The sequence below is a fragment of the Carcharodon carcharias genome, chromosome 13, assembly GCF_017639515.1.
Source record: "Carcharodon carcharias isolate sCarCar2 chromosome 13, sCarCar2.pri, whole genome shotgun sequence".
NCBI lineage: Eukaryota > Metazoa > Chordata > Chondrichthyes > Lamniformes > Lamnidae > Carcharodon > Carcharodon carcharias.
The window spans coordinates 524,142-543,003 of NC_054479.1; the positions used below are offsets into that span (position 1 = coordinate 524,142).

Below are 18,862 nucleotides of genomic sequence, written 5' to 3' on the forward strand. Positions count from 1 at the left end.
GAGTTGCTGTCTCAGGATGAGATTGAGCTTAGTAAAGCCAAATTTAGAGGGAAAGGTGGTAAGGAGTCAAGGAAGTCAGAAAATTGTATAAGACTGGCATATTTGTGACAAAGTTTACCGTAGGAGAGACGGTATATGTGGAAAATTTTGGTGAAGGACCTAAGTGGTTATCAAGTGAAATAAGTGAAGTCACTGGACCTCTTTTTTTTTACTATGTGAAAGTAGAAGACCAAATCCTATGGAGACATATGGATCATATAATGAGGAGCGAAACAAAGTATCCGGGAATGATCCATCCAGTGTTCACGACTGTGTCAACGTCTCTTGTTGAAAGAACTCCACTGAGTACAGGGTGTGTTTGAAGGATTGGCTGTACCTGTAAGAGTTGAGAGAACAGATTTACAGGTGCTACTGAAGAAGCTGATGTCCAGACAACACCAGTAAAGCAGGCTCCTCACAAAACACCTGAAGCTGTAGAGCTGAGACATTCTACATGCATAAGGAAAGCCCCCAGAAAGACTGAATTTATAAATTACTTATCTGTGTAAATAATTTCATATTTTGAGAAAAATTGTAACTGTAAAATATATTTGAGTAAAGGGGGAGGGATGTGGTAATCTGATGTGTAATATACCTTTAAGAAGAATATTATAATTGAAGATTACATAATCTTATTATCCAGTAGCTGAGTAGCGTGGGCCACCTTAGTGCTCTGTAGTCAGTAGTGAGTAGTCTACAGTAAGAGTCTGTAATGTAGAGACAGGGTTTTGGTTGTAAGTGCACAAGTGTAGCTGCTGAGTTCTTTTGTAAATAAATAAAATGTGTTCTACGTAAGAACCGTCAACTGATCTTCTCTGTCTATGGTACCAACTTGGTCATCCCGAAACAAGCCTGCAACCCAGATCCATTAGTCTAACTAAACTAGTGACCAGGATCCAACATCATCTTTGTTTTAAATGGGTGACCCCTTATTTTTAAACAGTAACCCCTAGCTCTAGATTCTTCCACAAGAGGAAACATACTTTCTACAGTAAAGACCCCTCAGGATCTTATATGTTTTAATCAAGTCACCTCTTACTCTTCTAAACTCTAGCGCATACAAACCTAGCCTGTCAAACCCCGCCCTTTCCAGGTATTAGCCTGGTAAACCTAGGCCTGAGGCCTAGTGGCATCCAAAATCAGGCATGTGCCTTTGGGAGCAGAAGGAGCAGGGGAGAATGGGGAGTGAGTGAGGGCTGATGAGCGAGTGAGTGAGGGCTGATGAGCGAGTGAGTGAGGGCTGATGAGCGAGTGAGTGAGGGCTGATGAGCGAGTGAGTGAGGGCTGATGAGCGAGTGAGTGAGGGTTGATGAGCGAGTGAGTGAGGGCTGATGAGCGAGTGAGTGAGGGCTGATGAGCGAGTGAGTGAGGGCTGATGAGCGAGTGAGTGAGGGCTGATGAGCGAGTGAGTGAGGGCTGATGAGCGAGTGAGTGAGGGCTGATGAGCGAGTGAGTGAGGGCTGATGAGCGAGTGAGTGAGGGCTGATGAGCGAGTGAGTGAGGGCTGATGAGCGAGTGAGTGAGGGCTGATGAGCGAGTGAGTGAGGGCTGATGAGTGGGGTTTGATGAGTGAAGGTTGATGAGTGAGTGTGAGTTGCTACTTTCCCAAGGGCCGGGTTACAATGGTGCCGCTAGAGGGCAGGTTCAGACTCGGATTATCTCCCTCAATATCAACTCCCTCGGTGCTGACCATCTGACAGCGCGGCGCTCCCTCAGTACTGACCCTCCGACAGTGCAGCGCTCCCTCGGCACCAACCCTCTGACAGTGCGGCGCTCCCTCGGCACCGACCCTCCGACAGCGCGGCGCTCCCTCAGCACCGACCCTCTAACAGCGCGGCGCTCCCTCGGTGCTGACCCTCCGACAGAACGGCGCTCCCTCAGTACTGACCCTCTGACAGCGCGGCGCTCCCTCAGTGCTGACCCTCCAACATAACGGTGCTCCCTCAGTACTGACCCTCTGGCAGCACGGCGCTCCCTCAGTACTGATCCTCTCCTGACAGTGCAGTACTCCCTCAGTACTGCGTCTTCAGTGGTGCAGCACTCCCTCAGAATTAACATGGGCTCTGGCTGTACACAGGTGCTGCAGAACACTTTACAAGCAATGGTCTGTGAATGGAATGAATTGTTTGCCAGGCACTATAAGGGACCACTACAGTCATAGGCAAAATATATTTTAACACACTGGAATATTATGACAATCTTCATCATCAACTGGGAGTGATCTAATGATTAAAATTGGAACATTTTCCAATTATAAACCCTGAAAAATTAACTTCAATGAAAGTAATTGGGAATTTGCAAGGAATATTCCAGCAAATTCCAAAATCTATGGAGGACAGGTCAGTGAAAATGTTTGGAGAATGACAATAATGGATTTATTTTTCACAGCAGGTTTTCTCTATCTTAATTAGATAGCTAAAATTGTTATCTCCTTATTCAAAACCAAGCTTGCTGATGTACAGCAGGCAAAGGAAATGTCATGTGTGTCCTGGGTACATTTTCAATATGTCCATCTTGTTGCTTCCCTTTTAATCAACTCTAAAAGCTGCTATTGAAGTGTTTCCTGTTTGTAGTTAGTAATGACACATCATCCCTGATAAGATTTTAGATAGTAGCAATTCTGCTTTGTTAAACTCACTGAGAAAGTGGTATTTTATTTGTGGTGTCTTCCAGACTGTAATTCTGCCCTGAAGCTGCTCTTTCTGTGATATAGAAATGTCATATTTTGAGACATTTACCTTGTTTCAGCATGTTATCAAATTGTACCAGGCATTCTAAACAATGGGACTGGTCTAATATACTGCATGTTTCTGTAGAATTCCTATGTACAAAAGTTTGAAAACTTATTTCTTCCTGTGGCACTGATAAAATCTCTTGTAAGCAGAAATGAAGCTGCCATTTCTTATCAAACCTGCCCTAACATTGATTTACTGTTATTTTAATAAGAAAACAGTAAAAAAAAACCCTCTGTCCATCCAGAGTCAATAACAGAACCCAGCCCCCACCCCCCACACAGCCCGGAAATGCCACCTCTGCTAAACTGAATCACACTTTTGGAAGTTCACAAATGGGAATTTTCAGGGGCATTTGTAAAGTGCTTGGAGTAATGCAATAACAACGTCAAGATTTCCAAACAGTTTAGTGTAAAAATGATTTACTGTCAGCAGCATCTGCTGGGGTGGAAGGTGCTGGTAAATATCTTGTTTGGAAAAAAAAGTGAAGCAAAGCTGAGACTATTCTAAAAATACATTGGTTGGATTTTCCCAGACCTCTGGAAATGGGCTTGGAGACAGGAGGCCTCATAAAATGTCAGCTGTAGGTATTGGGAGGGAGGCTGACATCTTGCTACCACCATGGGTTATTACCAGCAGCAGGAAGCTCAGTGACCAAAGGTGGGTGCCCAATAAAACCAATTAATTGGCCAGTTATCGGCCATTTCCCTGGCTTGCATTTTACTGGCATGGGGAGCAACCATCACCGTGTGGGTGCCTTCTAGGGGCTTCCCGGGGCAGGGGTGGTGGGGTCCTTCCTTTATGGCCACAGAGAGGCATCCGGCAGCAATGATTGGCCCTGCGGCCATGGTGCAGCCGATGTGGGGGGGTTGGTGTTCAGCACCCCTCCACCATCTGCACAGGGACACGTCTCCTTGGCTAGGCTCAGTCTCAATAAAAAGAAACTTGGAGAGTGTCTTGCCATGGATCCGCCCTCACCTCCCTGCAGCCTGTAGCAGTGCTGCTCAGCTTCCAGCCCTCTGGCTCAGCAACTCTGCAAAATGGGCAGAGGTCACGGCGGGGCAGGGGTCTCTTAAATGGCCACTGCTGAAATGCTGCCCGGAACCCCCCTGGCCGCCTGTGCCTGGTCAGGTCCTGCCCTCAGTCCTGGTGGTGGGACTACTCACCTCTTGGAAAAGTTCCAACCATCAAGATGCCTGGTTGGAGCGGTTAGTATTCCAGATAACGTGTTGGCACTGACTTTTTCTGGTGCTCTGACCTTTCTGCACACTGATATCTGATGTTCTGGTTCAGGAAATCCCACAGAACTGCTTGCTGTAGTTTCTCCACCCATTATATTTACCTTGGGATTATTTTCAATTCTAATTTTCTCTTGTCTTGTAGGAACACTGATCATTATAGCAAATATGATCCACACAGCGGCTACCTGCTGGATGCTGCTGGTCAGACAGAGGCACCATATTCCGATAACAAGCGACCGAGGTTGGATTTGTTGCAGGGTTCATTGTTTCGACATTCATCCCTCTTGTCCCACGGTCCCCTCACTGGAGTCGAGGAGCTTCTGAAGGTAAATGAAACTCCATACATTAACTCCACCTTTCTGACTCATCAGCAATGGCTCATCCTCCTTACTGACAGAGGTTTGTGGTGTCAGGTGCAGTATAGGAAGAACATTAGAATCAGGGCAGGAGCATCACCGAGAGTCACCAGTGTGAAAATCTCTGTTTTGTTCAGTGGTAGCGCTCTCACCTGGAACCAGATGTTCTGGGTTCTGGTCCGATATGGAATTGAGCACCTGAACAAGGATAATAGGTCAGCACGGTAGTGAGGATATGCTTCATTGTCTTTGAAATGAGTTGTTGAAGACAAACCCCTTCCAGGCTCTTCAAGGGATCTAAAAGATTCCGTTGGCAGTGCTCAGAGAAAAGTAGAGAATGTACAGGATCAGCTTTCTTCCCTAAACCAACACCATTTCATTCATTGGTTATGTAATCTTGCTGTTGTACTACTAATGACTACAGCTCTGAAGGATGTAAGGTGCCCTGGGAAGTCCTGAAAATGTGATCAAGAGCCTTATACATGCAATCCTCTTTCTCACTCACTCACACACTCAATCAATCTCTCTCTCTCTCTCTCTTTCGCTCGCTCATCCTCTCTCACTCTCACTCACTTTCAGGAGGAGTTCAAGGTCAGCACAAATGGCCGACTTAAGGGTCACCCTAATAATCAAGAGGCAACTGAATGAGAACCATGCTCAGCTGTGTCCTTCTTGTTATGGTGGAGCGCACACTGTAGCAGGTTAGCTCCTGACTCATGGTTCTCATAACATTGAGGTCCCAGCCTGCAGACAACCCTGGTCTTGGTCAAACAAAAACTCAGCAGATGTGACAGCATCGGTGGAGGGGGAAACATAGTTAACGTTTCGAGTCTGTATGACTCTTCTGCAGAGCTGATTTTTTTTTTTCTACTGGTTGGTGGATTGGTGACTGGGACATAGACTGCAGTTCCAGCAAATTAAAGGGGAAGTTAAAAGAAATCTTCCCACGCGTGCAGTTATTAGAAGATGACATCCTTTACTGGAAGTAGCTCTTGAGACAGAGGTTACTTTCGAAAGAAGGACATTTACTGAATAGGCAGGAAGGCACAGGAACGTTGAATGAGACTGTTTCAGTTGAGGAACTAGCAGGAGTATTAGAGCAATAAAGAAGTTTCTGTTGGTGCTGAACTTGTACATCTTCCTGCTGGAAATATTTGCTACAGCTGATGGTGTTACATGGTCACAGATTTATATTGTAGCAAGCATTGTATGTGTATATAGAAGGTATATATTTATTATTGATTAAGGAAATGCAACCTCTGTTTCCATATAGCTCTAGATGGGATTGTAACGTATTTCTGGGAAAAGTCTATTTGACCAGTTTTCAGTTTTCCAGTCAGCAGAAAGGACCCATATTTGCACTTTTCCTAGACCAGTCAGTTTGAAGCTGCAATACATTTCATATTAGAAACTGAGAGGATTTTTAACAGGGGGAGTGGGTGGGATTGAGTCTCTAGTGGGGTTTCTTATTGTAAGATGGTGAAGTAAGGATGGGAGTTTGGGATATGTGGTTTCTCCTAATAGCCTTGCCCTAGCCCTGCACTCGCTGCTTTCTCAAGTTTCTCTCCTGTCTCTCCTCGTGTCCCCTGCAAGTTCATCTGGTCAACAGATCCACCTATTTCCATTAAACTGCTGACCACCCAATTTGATCTCCTGAGAACCATGTTAACCGATATTGTGAATGGTTCTCTCTCCTCAGGTACTGCCCTGCTCTCCTCCAAAACTGCCATCTTCATCCCTCCATTCAAAAAATCAACCCTTGACCCCACCGTCCTCGCAAACTACGCTCCGTCTCCAACCTCCTTTTCCTCTCCAAAGTTGTTGAATGTGTTATTGCCTCCCAAATCTGTTCTCATCTTTCCCAGAACTCCTTATTTGAATCCCTCCAATCAGGTTTCTGACCTGCCACAGCACTAAAAGAGCTGTCACAAATGACATCCTATGTGACTGTGACAAAGGTAAACTTTCCCTCCTCATCCTTCTCCACTGTCCTTTGACATGGTTGATTACACCATCCTCCTCCAACACCTTTCCACTGTCAACCAGTTAGGTGGGACATGTTCCATTATTATCTACGTAATGAATTGTAGCTAGAGAATCACTTGCAATGGCATCTGTTCTTGTTCTGGCACCGTTACCTCTTGTGTCCCTCAAGGATTGATCTTTGGCTCCTCCTATTTCTCATCTAGATGCTGCCCCTCAGTAACATCATCTGGAAGCACGGCGTTAGTTTTCACGTGTACCTTGACAACACCCAGCTCTACCTCACCCCCACCTCTCTTGACTTCTCCACTGTTGCTAAATTACCAGACTGCTTATCTGACATCCAGTACCAAATATGCAGACATTTCCTCCAATTAAATATTGGGAAGACCTAGGCCATTGTTTCTTGGTTCCCGCTCCGAACTCTGTTCCCGAGCCACTGACTTCTTCCCTTTCCCTGGCAACAGTTTGAGATTAACCCAGGTTGTTAGCAACCTCGTTGTCATATTTGATCCCGAAATGAGCTTCTGACCATATATCTGCGCCATCATGAAGACCACTTGTTTCCACCTCCATAAAATTGCCTGACTTCATCATATCTCAGCTCAACTGCTGCTGAAACCCTCAACCATGCATTTGTTAGTGCTCAACTTGATTCCAATACACTCCTGGCTGGTCTACCAAATTCTACCTTCTGTAAACTCGAAGTCCTCCAAAACTCTGCTGCCTGTGTCTTAATTCATACCAAGTCCCATTGCCCGATTGCCATTGTGTTCACTGATTTACATTGGCTCACAGCCAAGCAACATCTTGATTTTAAAATTCTCATCCTTGTTTTCAAATCCCTCCATGGCCTCGCCCCTCCCTATCACAGTAATTTCCTCCAGCCCCACCACCTCTGTGCTCCTCTAATTCTGGCCTCTTTTCCATCCCCAATTTTAATTGCTCCACTATTGGCAGCCATGCCTTCAGCTCTGGAATTTCTCCCTTCACCTCTCCATCTCTCTACCTCACCCTCCTCCTTTAAGACACTTCTTAAATCCTACCTTTTTGACCAAGCTTTTGGTCACTTGACCGAATATCTCCTTACGTGGCTCAGTGTCAAACTTTGTATTATAATGTTCCTGTGGAGCACTGTGGGAAGTTTCATTACGTTAAAGGCGCTATATAAATATAAGTTGTTTTATAACGAGAGAGGGTTTGGGGTTTTGGGGCCGGGTTTATGATTTTGCAGGAGGGTTTTGGGTTTGAGCTCATTGAATGTTGGCCATGGCAGGGTCACCGGAGATGCTGCTGGTTTTCAGAATCCAGTTAATAGATCGTGAAAGAGATCAGGCAAAGTTGGGGTTCAGAGTTGGGTTCAGGGTTGAGGTTGGCATCCAGAGTTGGGAGCCAGGGTTGGGGCCAGCTTTGGGGTCTAGTGTTATGGTTCGGGCGTGGACTTGGACTTTGAGTTTGTGGTCCAGGTTTGGAGCCAGGGTTCAGGATCCCAGCCCAGAGTTCGGGCTTGTGGTCAGGTCCAGAGTTGGGGCCTGGGTATGGTGGTTGGGGTCCACGGTCAGGATTCAGGGTTTGAGCTTGGGTTTAGGGTTCAGTATCAGGGTGGCCATTGGAGAAGTGTAAAGATAATAGGATAGTAATAAGAAGTGTAAAAATAATAGGGTAGTAATAGTGGAGGATTTCAACTTCCCCAGCATTAACCGGTTTAGTCATAATGTGATAGGTTTAGAGGGAGCGGAATTCTTAAAATATGTCCAGGAGAGCTTTTTAAGCCAGTACATAGGTCCTACAAGAGAGGGGGTTGTCCTGGACTTAATTTTAGGGAATGAAGCCGGGCAAGTGGTAGAGGTATCATTTTGGGAGCATTTTGCAGATAGTGATCATAACTCCGTTAGATTCAAGGTTGTTATGGAAAAGGACAAGGATGGGCCAGAAATCAGAGCTCTAAATTGGGGGAAGGCTGATTTTAATAAGATCAGATATTATTTGGCCAGAATGGACTGGGAGCAGCTACTTTTAGGTAAATCTGTGTCAGAGCAGTGGGACTCATTCAAGGAGGAAATAGGGACAGTATAGGACCAATATATTCCAGTAAAGATAAAGGATGGGACCAACAAATCCAGGGAATCCTGAATGTCGAGGGACATACAGGAATTGATAGAGAGAAAAAGGGAGGTTTATGGCAGATACCGAGGACTCAAAACAGCGGAAGCCCTAGAGGAATATAAAATGTGTAGGGGGGAAACTTAAAAAGGAAAGTATCAGGGCAAAAAGGGGGCATGAAAAAACATTGGCAGGTAAAATAAAAGGAAAATCCAAAGTTATTTTACATTAAGAGTAAGAGGATAACTAGGGAAAGAGTGGGGCCCATTAAGAAACATAATGGTAATTTGTGTGTGGAGCCGGAAAACATAGGTAGAATACTTTGTGTTGGTGTTCGCAAGTGAGAGGGACGACGTGGGTATGGAAATCAGGCAGGAGGACTGTGATGTAATTAAAGAAATTAGCATAACAAAGGAGGTTCTAAGTGGTCTGGCAGGCTTAAAAGTAGATCAATCTCCAGGCCCGGATGAAATGTATCTCAGGCTGTTGAGTGAGGCAAACGAGGAGATAGCAGGGGCGCTGGCAATAATTTTCAATACTTCTCTGGCCACAGGAGAGGTGCCAGAGGACTGGAGGACAGGCAATGTGGTACCGATATTCAAGAAGGAAGGAAGGGATAAACCAGGGAGCTACAGACCAGGTAGTCTAAACTCAGTGGTGGGGAAACTATTGGAAACAATTCTGAGGGACAGAATTAATCTAGGCTTGGCGAGGCAGGGATTAATCAAGGACAGGCAGCATGGTTTTGTTCAGGGGAGGTCATGTTTGACCAATTTGATTGAATTTTTTGAAGAGGTGACCAGGTGTGTAGATGAGGGCAATGCATTTGACGTAGTCTACTTGGACTTCAGCAAGGCTTTTGATAAGGTCCCGCATGGGAGACTGATAACGAAGGTAAGAGCCCATGGGATCCAAAGCAATTTGGATCCAGAATTGGCTGAGTGGCAGGAAGCAGAGGGTGATGGTCGAGGGGTGTTTTTGTGACTGGATGCCTGTATCCAATGGGGTTCCACAGGGATCGGTGTTGGGTCCCTTGCTGTTTGTGGTATATATAGACTTGAATGCAGGAGGGTTGATCAATAAGTTTGCAAATGACACGAAAATTGGTGGGGTAGTAAATAGGAGGATAGTCTTAAATTACAGGAGGATATAGACGGGCTGGTCAGATGGGCTGATCAGTGGCGAGTGGAATTTAATCCGGATAAGTGTGAGGTGATGCTCTTGGGCAGGACACACAAGGGACGGGAATACACGATGAATGGCAGGACCCTGGGAAGTACCAAGGATCAGAGGGACCTTGATGTACATGTCCACCAGTCCCTTAGTGGGACAGATAAATAAGGTGGTTAAGAAGGCATATGGGATACTTGTCTTTATTTGCTGAGGTATAGAACATAAGAGCAGGGAGGTTATGCTGGTTAGGCCACAGCTAGAGTATTGCATGCAGTTCTGGAATCCGCATTATAGTAAGGATGTGATTGCACTAGAGAGAGTGCAGAGGAGATTTACCAGGATGTTGCCTGAACTGGAGAGTTTAGTTATGAGGAGAGATCGGATAGACTGGGGTTATTTTCCTTGGAGCAGAGGAGATTGAGGGGGGACATGAGTGAGGTGTATAAAGTTATGAGGGTCATACATAGGGTAGACAGGAAGGAACTTTTCCCCTTGTTGGAGGGATCAGTAACTAGGAGGCATAGATTTAAGGTAAGGGGCAGGAGGTTTAGAGGGGATATGAAGAAGAATTTTTTAACCCAAAGGGTGGTGGGAATCTGGGACTCACTGCCTGAAAGGGTGGTAGAGGTAGATACCCTCATAACATTTAAGAAGTATTTGGATGTACACTTGCGATGCCATGGCATACAGGGCTATGGGCCTAGTGCTGGAAAATGGGATTAGAATAGTTAGGTACTTAATTGACCGGTGCAGACTTGATGGGCCGAAGGGCCTTTTTCTGTGCTGTAGATCTCTGTGACTCTATGACCCCTATAACTCTAGAGATGGGCACACGCCAGATCTCTGCAATTCCAATGAAGCTAAACTTTTCTAATTGTGACAGTGGAACACATGGAACTTAAAGGGCAAGAGGCTGGATGGAAGCCGTCTCAGCACCTAGATCAATCATTTTAATAACTGTAAAGGATGGTAAGTGTCAGGCAGAGAATCCTGACTGCTGTGAGTTAACTGATTTGAAGAGGTAGGAAGCAAAGGATAATGATTGATGAGTATTGTAACGGAAGGCTGTTTCCAATGGGCTTCCGCAGGGCTCAGTAATGAGTCCCTTCCTATTCATGGTCTCTATCAATGGAGACGTGATTAAGAAGTTTGAAAATGATACAAAAATTGACCATGTGGTTGATAGTGAGGGAGAAAGCTGTAGACTGCAGTAAGATGTCAATGGATTGGTCAGGTGAGTGGTAAGTGGTAAATAGAGTTCAATCTGGAGAAATTTAACAAAATGTACTTGGGGAAGGCTAACAAGACAAAGGAATAGACACCAAATGGTGTGATACTAAGAGGTGTAGAGGAACCGAGTGCTTGTTCCACAAATTAAGGAAGGCAGTGGTATAGAGGTAATGTCACTCTGTCAATCCACAGGCCCAGGCCAATGCTGTGGGGACTAGGGTATGAATCCCACCATGACAGCTGGTGGAACTAATTAATTAAATATTTAAAAAAAAAAATCTGGAATTAAAAGCTTGCCTCAGTAAGGGTGATCATGACAATGATCATCAATTGTTGGAAAAACCTATTTGGTTCACTAATGTCCTTTAGGAAAGGAAATCTGCCATCCTTACCTGGTGTGGCCTACATATGACTCCAGACCCACAGACTCTTAAACTCTAAGACTCTTAACTGCCCCCTGAAATGGCGAAGCAAGCCACTCGGTTGTATCAAACCAGTAAAGAGAAGTCAAAAAGAAATGAAACCAGACAGACCACCCAGCATCGACCTAGGCTCTGGAATCCACAAGAGCAAACTCAGCCAAGTCGACCCTGCAAAGCCCTCCTTACGAACATCTAAGGGCTTGTGCCAAAATTGGGAGATCTGTCCCATAGACAAGTCAGGCAACAACCTGGCATAGTCATCCTCACGGAATCATAACTTACAAATAATGTCCCAGACACCACCATCACTATCCCTGGGTATGTTCTGCCCACCGGCAGGACAGACCCGGCAGAGGTGGCAGCACAGTCGGGAGGCAGTTGCCCTGCGAGTCCTCAACATCGACTCCGGACTCCATGAAGTCTCATGGCATCAGGTCAAACATGGGCAAGGAAACCCTGGCATCATTCCACCTAATGCTGCTTTGATTTTTGATGTAGAGCTCTTGAGACTCGAGTGAAATCATTATTCAGTTTGTCTCCTGCTTTTGGCACACAAACATGAGCAAGCTGGAAGTTTGTGCATTGAATATGCAGGGCTTGGCTATAATCACACTACATTTATCTTCCCCATCCACAACCTGCTGTATGTCAGCAACAAATCTGCTTCTCTCATCTTCCCTTTGGGCTGTAACTTAAAACATGATGATCTCAATCCTGAACTTTATTTTTTAAAGAAAATCATGCTTTGCTTTCTGTTAATTCTAAGTTGGGCATGATCAAGAATGAACATCAAGCTGCCTTTTAGTAAAAAAGGACAGCTGATCACTTATGACATACTACACACACCGCCCTCCCTCAGCGAATGAATCAGTGCTCCTCCATGTTGAACATCACTTGGAGGAAGCACTGAGGGTGGCAAGGGTGCAGAATGTACTCTGGGTGGGGGACTTCAATGTCCATCACCAAGAATGGCTCAGTAGCTCCACTACTGATTGAGCTGACTGTGTGCTAAATGACATAGCTACTGGACTGGGCCTATGGCAGGAGGTGAGGGAAAAATATACTTGACCTCATCCTCACCAACCTGCCTGTTGCAGATGCATCTGTCCATGACAGTATCGGTAGGAGTGACCACCACACAGTCCTTGAAGAGATGAAGTCCCCCTTCACATTGAGGATACCCTCCATCGTGTGGTGTGGCACTACCACTGTGCTAAATGGGATAAATTTCAAACAGATCTAGCAACTCAAGACTGGGCATCCATGAGGTGCTTTGGGCCATCAGCAGCAGCAGAATTGTACTCGAACACAATCTGTAACCTCATGGCCCAGCATATCCCCACTCTACCATTACCACCAAGTCAGGGGATGAACCCTGGTTCAATGAAGAGTGCAGGAGGGCATGCCAGGAGCAGCACCAGGCATTCCTAAAAATAAGGTGTCAACCTGGTGAAGCTATAACACAGGACTACTTGCATGCCAAACAGCATAATCAGCAAGTGAGACAGAGCTAAGCGATCCCACAATCAACGGATCAGATCTAAGCTCTGCAGTCCTGCCACATCCAGTTGTGAATGGTGGTGGACAATTAAACAACTCACTGGAGGAGGAGGCTCCACAAGTATCTCCATCCTCAATGATGGAGGAGCCCAGCACATCAGTGCAAAATGATACTTGAATTCCCAAGCCTGGTTGGGAAGAAGACACTGAGACTAAGATGCTTGGGGAAGCGACTGTTTATTGCTTGTCACAGAGCTTACTTTTCCATTCTTACGCCAGACCTCTTTATATACACATAATTAACTAATCAATACCCAGCACCTGTTCACCTTATTACCTTAACCTACTAGCTGTTTAACATTCATCAACAGAGCCTATTAGATACTAACACAAAAGATAAGGCTGAAGCATTTGCAAAAATCTTCAGCCATAAGTGCTGAGTGGATGATCCATCTCAGCCTCCTCCAGAGGTCTCCAGCATCACAGATGCCAGTCTTCAGCCAATTCGATTCACTCAGTGTGCTATCAAGAAACGGCTAAAGGCACTGGATGATGCAAAGGCTATGGGCCTGACAATATTCCGGCAATAGTACTGAAGACTTGTCTCCAGAACTTGCTGCGCCTCTAGCCAAGCTGTTCCAGTAAAGCTACAACACAGGTATCTACCTGACATGTGGAAACATGTCCAGGTATGTCCTGTACACAAAAAGCAGGACAAATCCAATCCGGCTAGATGCCCAGTTTGGGTTCCGCCAGGACCATTCAGCTCATGACCTCTTCTCAGCCTTAATTCAAACATGGACAAAAGAGCCGACTTCAAGAGGCAAGATGGGAGCGACTGCCCTTGACATCAAGGCAGCATTTGACCGAGTGTGTCATCAAGGAGCCCTAGCAAAACTGGAATTGATGGGAATCGGGGAAAAACTCTCCACTGGTTGGAGTCATACCCAGCACAAAGGAAGATGGTTGTAGTTATTGGAGGTCAATCATCTCAGCTCCAGGACATCACTACAGGAGTTCCTCAGGGTAGTGTCCTCGGCCCAACCATCTTCAGCTGCTTCATCAATGACCTTCCTTCCATCATAAGGTCAGAAGTGGGGATGTTCACTGATTAGTGCACAATGTTCAGCACCATTCGCAGATCCTCAGATACTGAAGCAGTCCATGTCCAAATGCAGCAAGACCTGGACAATATCCAGGCTTGGGCTGACAAGTGGCAAGTAACATTCACGCCACACATGTGCCAGGCAATGACCATCTCCAACAAGAGGGAATCCAACCATCGCCCCTTGACATTCAATGACATTACCATCACCAAATCTCCCACTATCAGCATCCTGGGGATTACCATTGACCAGAAATTGAACTGGACTAGCCATACAAATAGTGTGGCTGCAAGAGCAGGTCAGAGACTAGGAATCCTGCGATGAGTAACTCACCACCTGACTCTCCAAATCCTGTCCACCATCTACAAGGCACAGGTCTGGAATGTGATGGAATATCTTCGCTTGCCTGGATGAATGCAGATCCTACAACACTCCAGAAACTCGACACCATCCAGGACAAAGTAGCCCACTCATTTGGCACCCCATCCACCACCTTAAGCATTCACTCCCTCCACCACCAATGCTCAGTAGCAGCAGTGTGTACCATCCACCAGATGCACTGCAGGAATTCACCAAGGAACTCCTTAGACAGCATTTTCCAAACCCATAACCACTACCATCTAGAAGGACAAGGGCAGCAGATAGATGGGAACACCACCATCTGGAAGTTCCCAACTAAGCCACTCACCATCCTGACTTGGAAATATATCGCAGTTCCTTCACTGTTGCTGGGTCAAAATCCTGGAACTCCCTCCCTAACAGCACTGTGGGTGTACCTACACCACATGGACTGCAGCGGTTCAAGAAGGCAGCTCACCACCACCTTCTCAAGGGCAATTAGGGCTAAGCAATAAATGCTGTGCAACGTCCACATCCTGTAAACGAATGAATAATGAAAAAAGCCCTGAAGTTAGCATGATAAGCAGATAGGGTGGTTAAGGCAATATATGCAATACTGGCCTTTATTAATCAAGGCATAGAATATAAAAGCTGGGAGGTTATGCTGGAACTGAATAATACACTGGTTAGAGCACCTGGTTAGACCACACATCTTAAACCACAATGGTTAGATTACACTGTTTAGATCACACTGGTTAGGCCGCACTGTGCACTGGTTTGACTGCGCTGGCTGGACCGCGCTGGCTAAATTACTGACTGGACCGCACTGGCTAGACCGCGCTGGTTAGGCAGCACTGGCTAGATCACACTGGCTAAGTTACTGACTATACCACTCTAACTAGACCACACTGGCTAGACTTCTGTAGAGTACTGCATACCATTCATTACAGGAAGGATCGTAAGTGATAGGAATTGGCCATTTGGCTCCTTGAGCCTGTTCTGCCATTCGATAAGATCAAGGCTGACCTGATTGTGGCCTGAATTCCACTTTCCTGCCTGTCCGCATAACCCTTGACTCCCTTGTTGGTCAAAAATTTACCTAACTCAGCCTCGAATATATTCAGTAGCCCAGCCTTCACAGCTCTCTGGGGTAGAGAATTCCAAAGACTAATGACCCTCTGAGAGAAGAAATTCCTCATCCTTTATGTAAAACTCTGATTGAAGTTCCTCCTGGTTCATTAACATGTCAAAACCACCTCTTACTTTTGGTTTTAGACTCGTGCAGTCACTCTGGCTCTTACTCCAATTACCCCAACTGCTGTCTCCCAGTACATTAGAAAAATGACAATGATATTAACTGATGAAAAGTATTACAATTCTTGTTTTCTTGACACTATCAAATCACACCTTGATCTCCTTTTCTCCAAGGAGAACAACCCCGGCTTCTCCAAGTTAACCTTGTAGCTAAAATCCCTCATTCCTAAAACTATTCTGGTAAATCTCCTCTGCACCCTCTTAAGAACCATCACATCCTTCCTTAAATGTGGTGACCAGAATTGAACACAATACTCTTAGTTGTAGACTAACAAGAGCTTTAGGAAAGTTTGGCATAACTTCCCTACTTTTATACTCAGTATCTCTATTTATGAAGCCCAATATCCCATAAGCTTTGCTAACCACTCTCTCACTATATCTGCCACCTTTAAAGATCGATGCACATGAACCATCAGGTCCCTCTGTCCCTGTAAACTCTTTAGAACCATGCCTTTAAGTTTAAATTGCCTTCCCTATGTTATAAGACAGCCTTTTGGTAAAGCTGAGTTGTTTAAAAATCTCAGAGAGAAACTTTAAACAACTGGTATGTGGTATGTTTGAGATGCATCTCTAAATTCAGGAATCAGACCACCAGTTCTCGACAGGTTTTAATTTAAACTAAATGAAACATTTTATTGATTAACGCAAGATATAAGTATATATATGGCTGCAAATTACTACTGTCATAACTTTTAACAAATTCCCAAACTAATTTCCATTAAGGCAACAGCAACCCATAGACTTAACCAGACACCAGGCAAAGCATTTTCACCTTAAGAATTCAAAATCAGGTTCCTCTCACTTTGGTTCCTTTACAGACACGGTGCTAGGCTTACAGGCTTTGATCTTACATTGCCTCTGCTCCGCACACACAAAAACTGCCCTCTGATATACCTAGCATATCTCATTGAATGTAAATTCTCATTGTATCACCAGCCTCTTTGAACACCACCTCTTCTAACAATAAAACCCCTTTCATTGTACCAATTAATAATACACACATATCGCTTGGTCTCTGCTAGCTAGGTGCCAGAGTTTACCCTATATCTTGAATGCTTTATTCAAAAAATGCAAATGCACTCTACTGTTCTTACATCTCAAAACTAGTACACATCAAAGCACCCTGATTAACTGGCTTTAATCCAATTGTTTTGGATTTCCAGCATCTGCAGTTTTTTTGTTTTTAATCGAATTAAGACACATCCACAGACTAAACCTCTATTTTAAAAGAAAAATATTTTCCAATAATATTATATACATTAATAGCTTCATGACACCCTATCCTTTCTGCCAAAATGCATCACCTCACACTTCTGTGTAGAAAATTCCATCTGCCACTCGCCTGCCCATTCTGCTGGTGTGTGTCAGGTTGCAGTCAGTTTCATCCTTCTGTCAGTCACCCCTCTGAACTTAGTATTATTGATAAATTTTGAAAATCTCAATATTCCAATATCCAGCTCATTTATTTATATCAAAAAAAGCAGTGGTCCTAGCAGTGACCCTTGGGGAACATCACTATCCCTACCAACCTCCAGCCTGAAAATTAACCATTTACTTCAATGTTCTGTTTTCTAAGATCATAGGAATTAGAAGCAGGAGTCGGCCATTCAGCCCATCGAGCCTGTTCTGCCATTTAAAAGCTCATGGTTGATCTGATTGTGACCGTAACTCCGCTTTCCTGTCTGCCCCCAATAACCTTTGACTCCCTGTCGACCAAAAATCTGCCTAACTCAGAGCCTTGAATATATTCAATGACCCAGCCCCCACTGCTGTCTGGGGAAGAGAATTCCAAAGACAAACAACCCTTTGAGAGAAGAAATAGCTTGAATGGGAGAACCCTTATTTTGAAACTGTGCAGCTGAGCTCTAACATCCTCTCAGCCTCCACCCTGTCAAGCCCTCTCAGAATCTTTTTAGGAGGAGGCGTGACTTGAGGCTGCTTGGGCCTCGGCTGTAAGTGGTTGGGTGCTGTGGGGGAAGGCACCTCCACCACTCTCCCCTTTTCCAGATTGGGCAACCCTCCAAGGCCTACTGCCCATGGCTGCTCCCTGCCTAACTGGCCTTGCCATCAAGATCCTTACCCCCACCCCTGGACATTCCTGCCATTTCCTCCATGAGTCCCTGGATTTACCTGCTCCTGTGGGCTCTGGCACTTCGAATGGTGGGGCAGCCTGTAGTCCCAGGAGTGGCCCCTTCTCCTATTGGTGCTGCTGGGACTACAGCCATTCAGATCTTTGAGGCAGGACTTCCTCCTGAGTGAGGGGCAGAAGGCCTCCCTCAAGCTGATTGACACTCCTCAGAGGGTTAATGGCTGCCAGACTGTGGTGATACCAACATTTTCAGTGGCAATTGGGAACCCTGCCATGCAGAAAATTCTGTCCCATGTTTCAGGTCAATGATCTTTCATCAGAACTATAACCTGAATCTCTGTTAAACTGCACCAAGATAACTGATGCAGCAAAGTTTAATTCCCACCATTAGATAATGAATTGGTGCCTCTATTCCCTGAAGACATTGAGTTTTACGATGTTTTGTGTGTGTGGATGAGCTGGGGACAGGGATTGAGGCTTCAGAACTACATCCACACCTGTTGTTGATTCCAAAGAATTGGCAAAGATGCAGGGAGAGTGAGTGATGACGAGGGTTCGAGTGCAGACACATCATTCAGTTGATGAGAACAGCCCATGTACTGTTCCAAAGGAACATCTTGCTGAATAACAATAATAACGATTTGTCCACAGCAGCTTTTCTATAAGTGTGCTTTGTGCTGGTTGCCCAACCCCAGTAGAGTTTCCTTTCGGTATTTAAGATCCCGATAACAGCCCAGAATCTGTAAATTTTGCCCAAGCTTGTGCCCTGGAGAGGGCGCTCCAATTTTGCTACAGAGCATTAGTGCAACACAGGAGGCAGCAGTTATAAGTGATAAGCCCAACTTAATTGATGTAGAGAATGGGTGCTACAGGCTGTCTCTGATGGTGTGAGAGCCCATCATGTCCCATTGGTCAGCCGTTGTCCACTTCAAGTTGGACAGCTCCCAACTAGAAAGGTGCCAACCCACCACGGTCCCCCTGCTTCAGTGGGTGTTTGAAGCTTAGCATGTCTGCTCAACGAGTAGACAGAATCCATCACACCAGGCAAACAAGCAGGAAAGAAAGAAGATGTCAACTCTTCAACTTGCAAACTGGAATGTTAGGAGCATGTGCATGAGACTGACAGACCATTTGCAGCCAACCAATAAAGCACACAAGACAGCTGTGATTGACATGGAACTTTGTAATGATTCTATTAGGAAAGGCTAACATTTAAAGAAAAATCCAAACACTCA

The 18,862-nt window shown here is 45.2% G+C and overlaps 1 protein-coding gene across 11 annotated transcripts in view; it reads left to right on the forward strand.

The window, feature by feature from the left end:
- The window catches only part of ncor2 (nuclear receptor corepressor 2), a 501,645-nt gene that overhangs the window by 60,265 nt on the left and 422,518 nt on the right, over window positions 1–18,862 (forward strand). For all 11 annotated transcript variants that reach the window (XM_041202112.1, XM_041202119.1, XM_041202114.1 and 8 more), the window contains exon 4: window positions 4,155–4,338. In XM_041202112.1, the coding sequence (XP_041058046.1) occupies window positions 4,155–4,338 (184 nt within the window). The remainder of the gene's footprint in view (window positions 1–4,154; window positions 4,339–18,862) is intronic.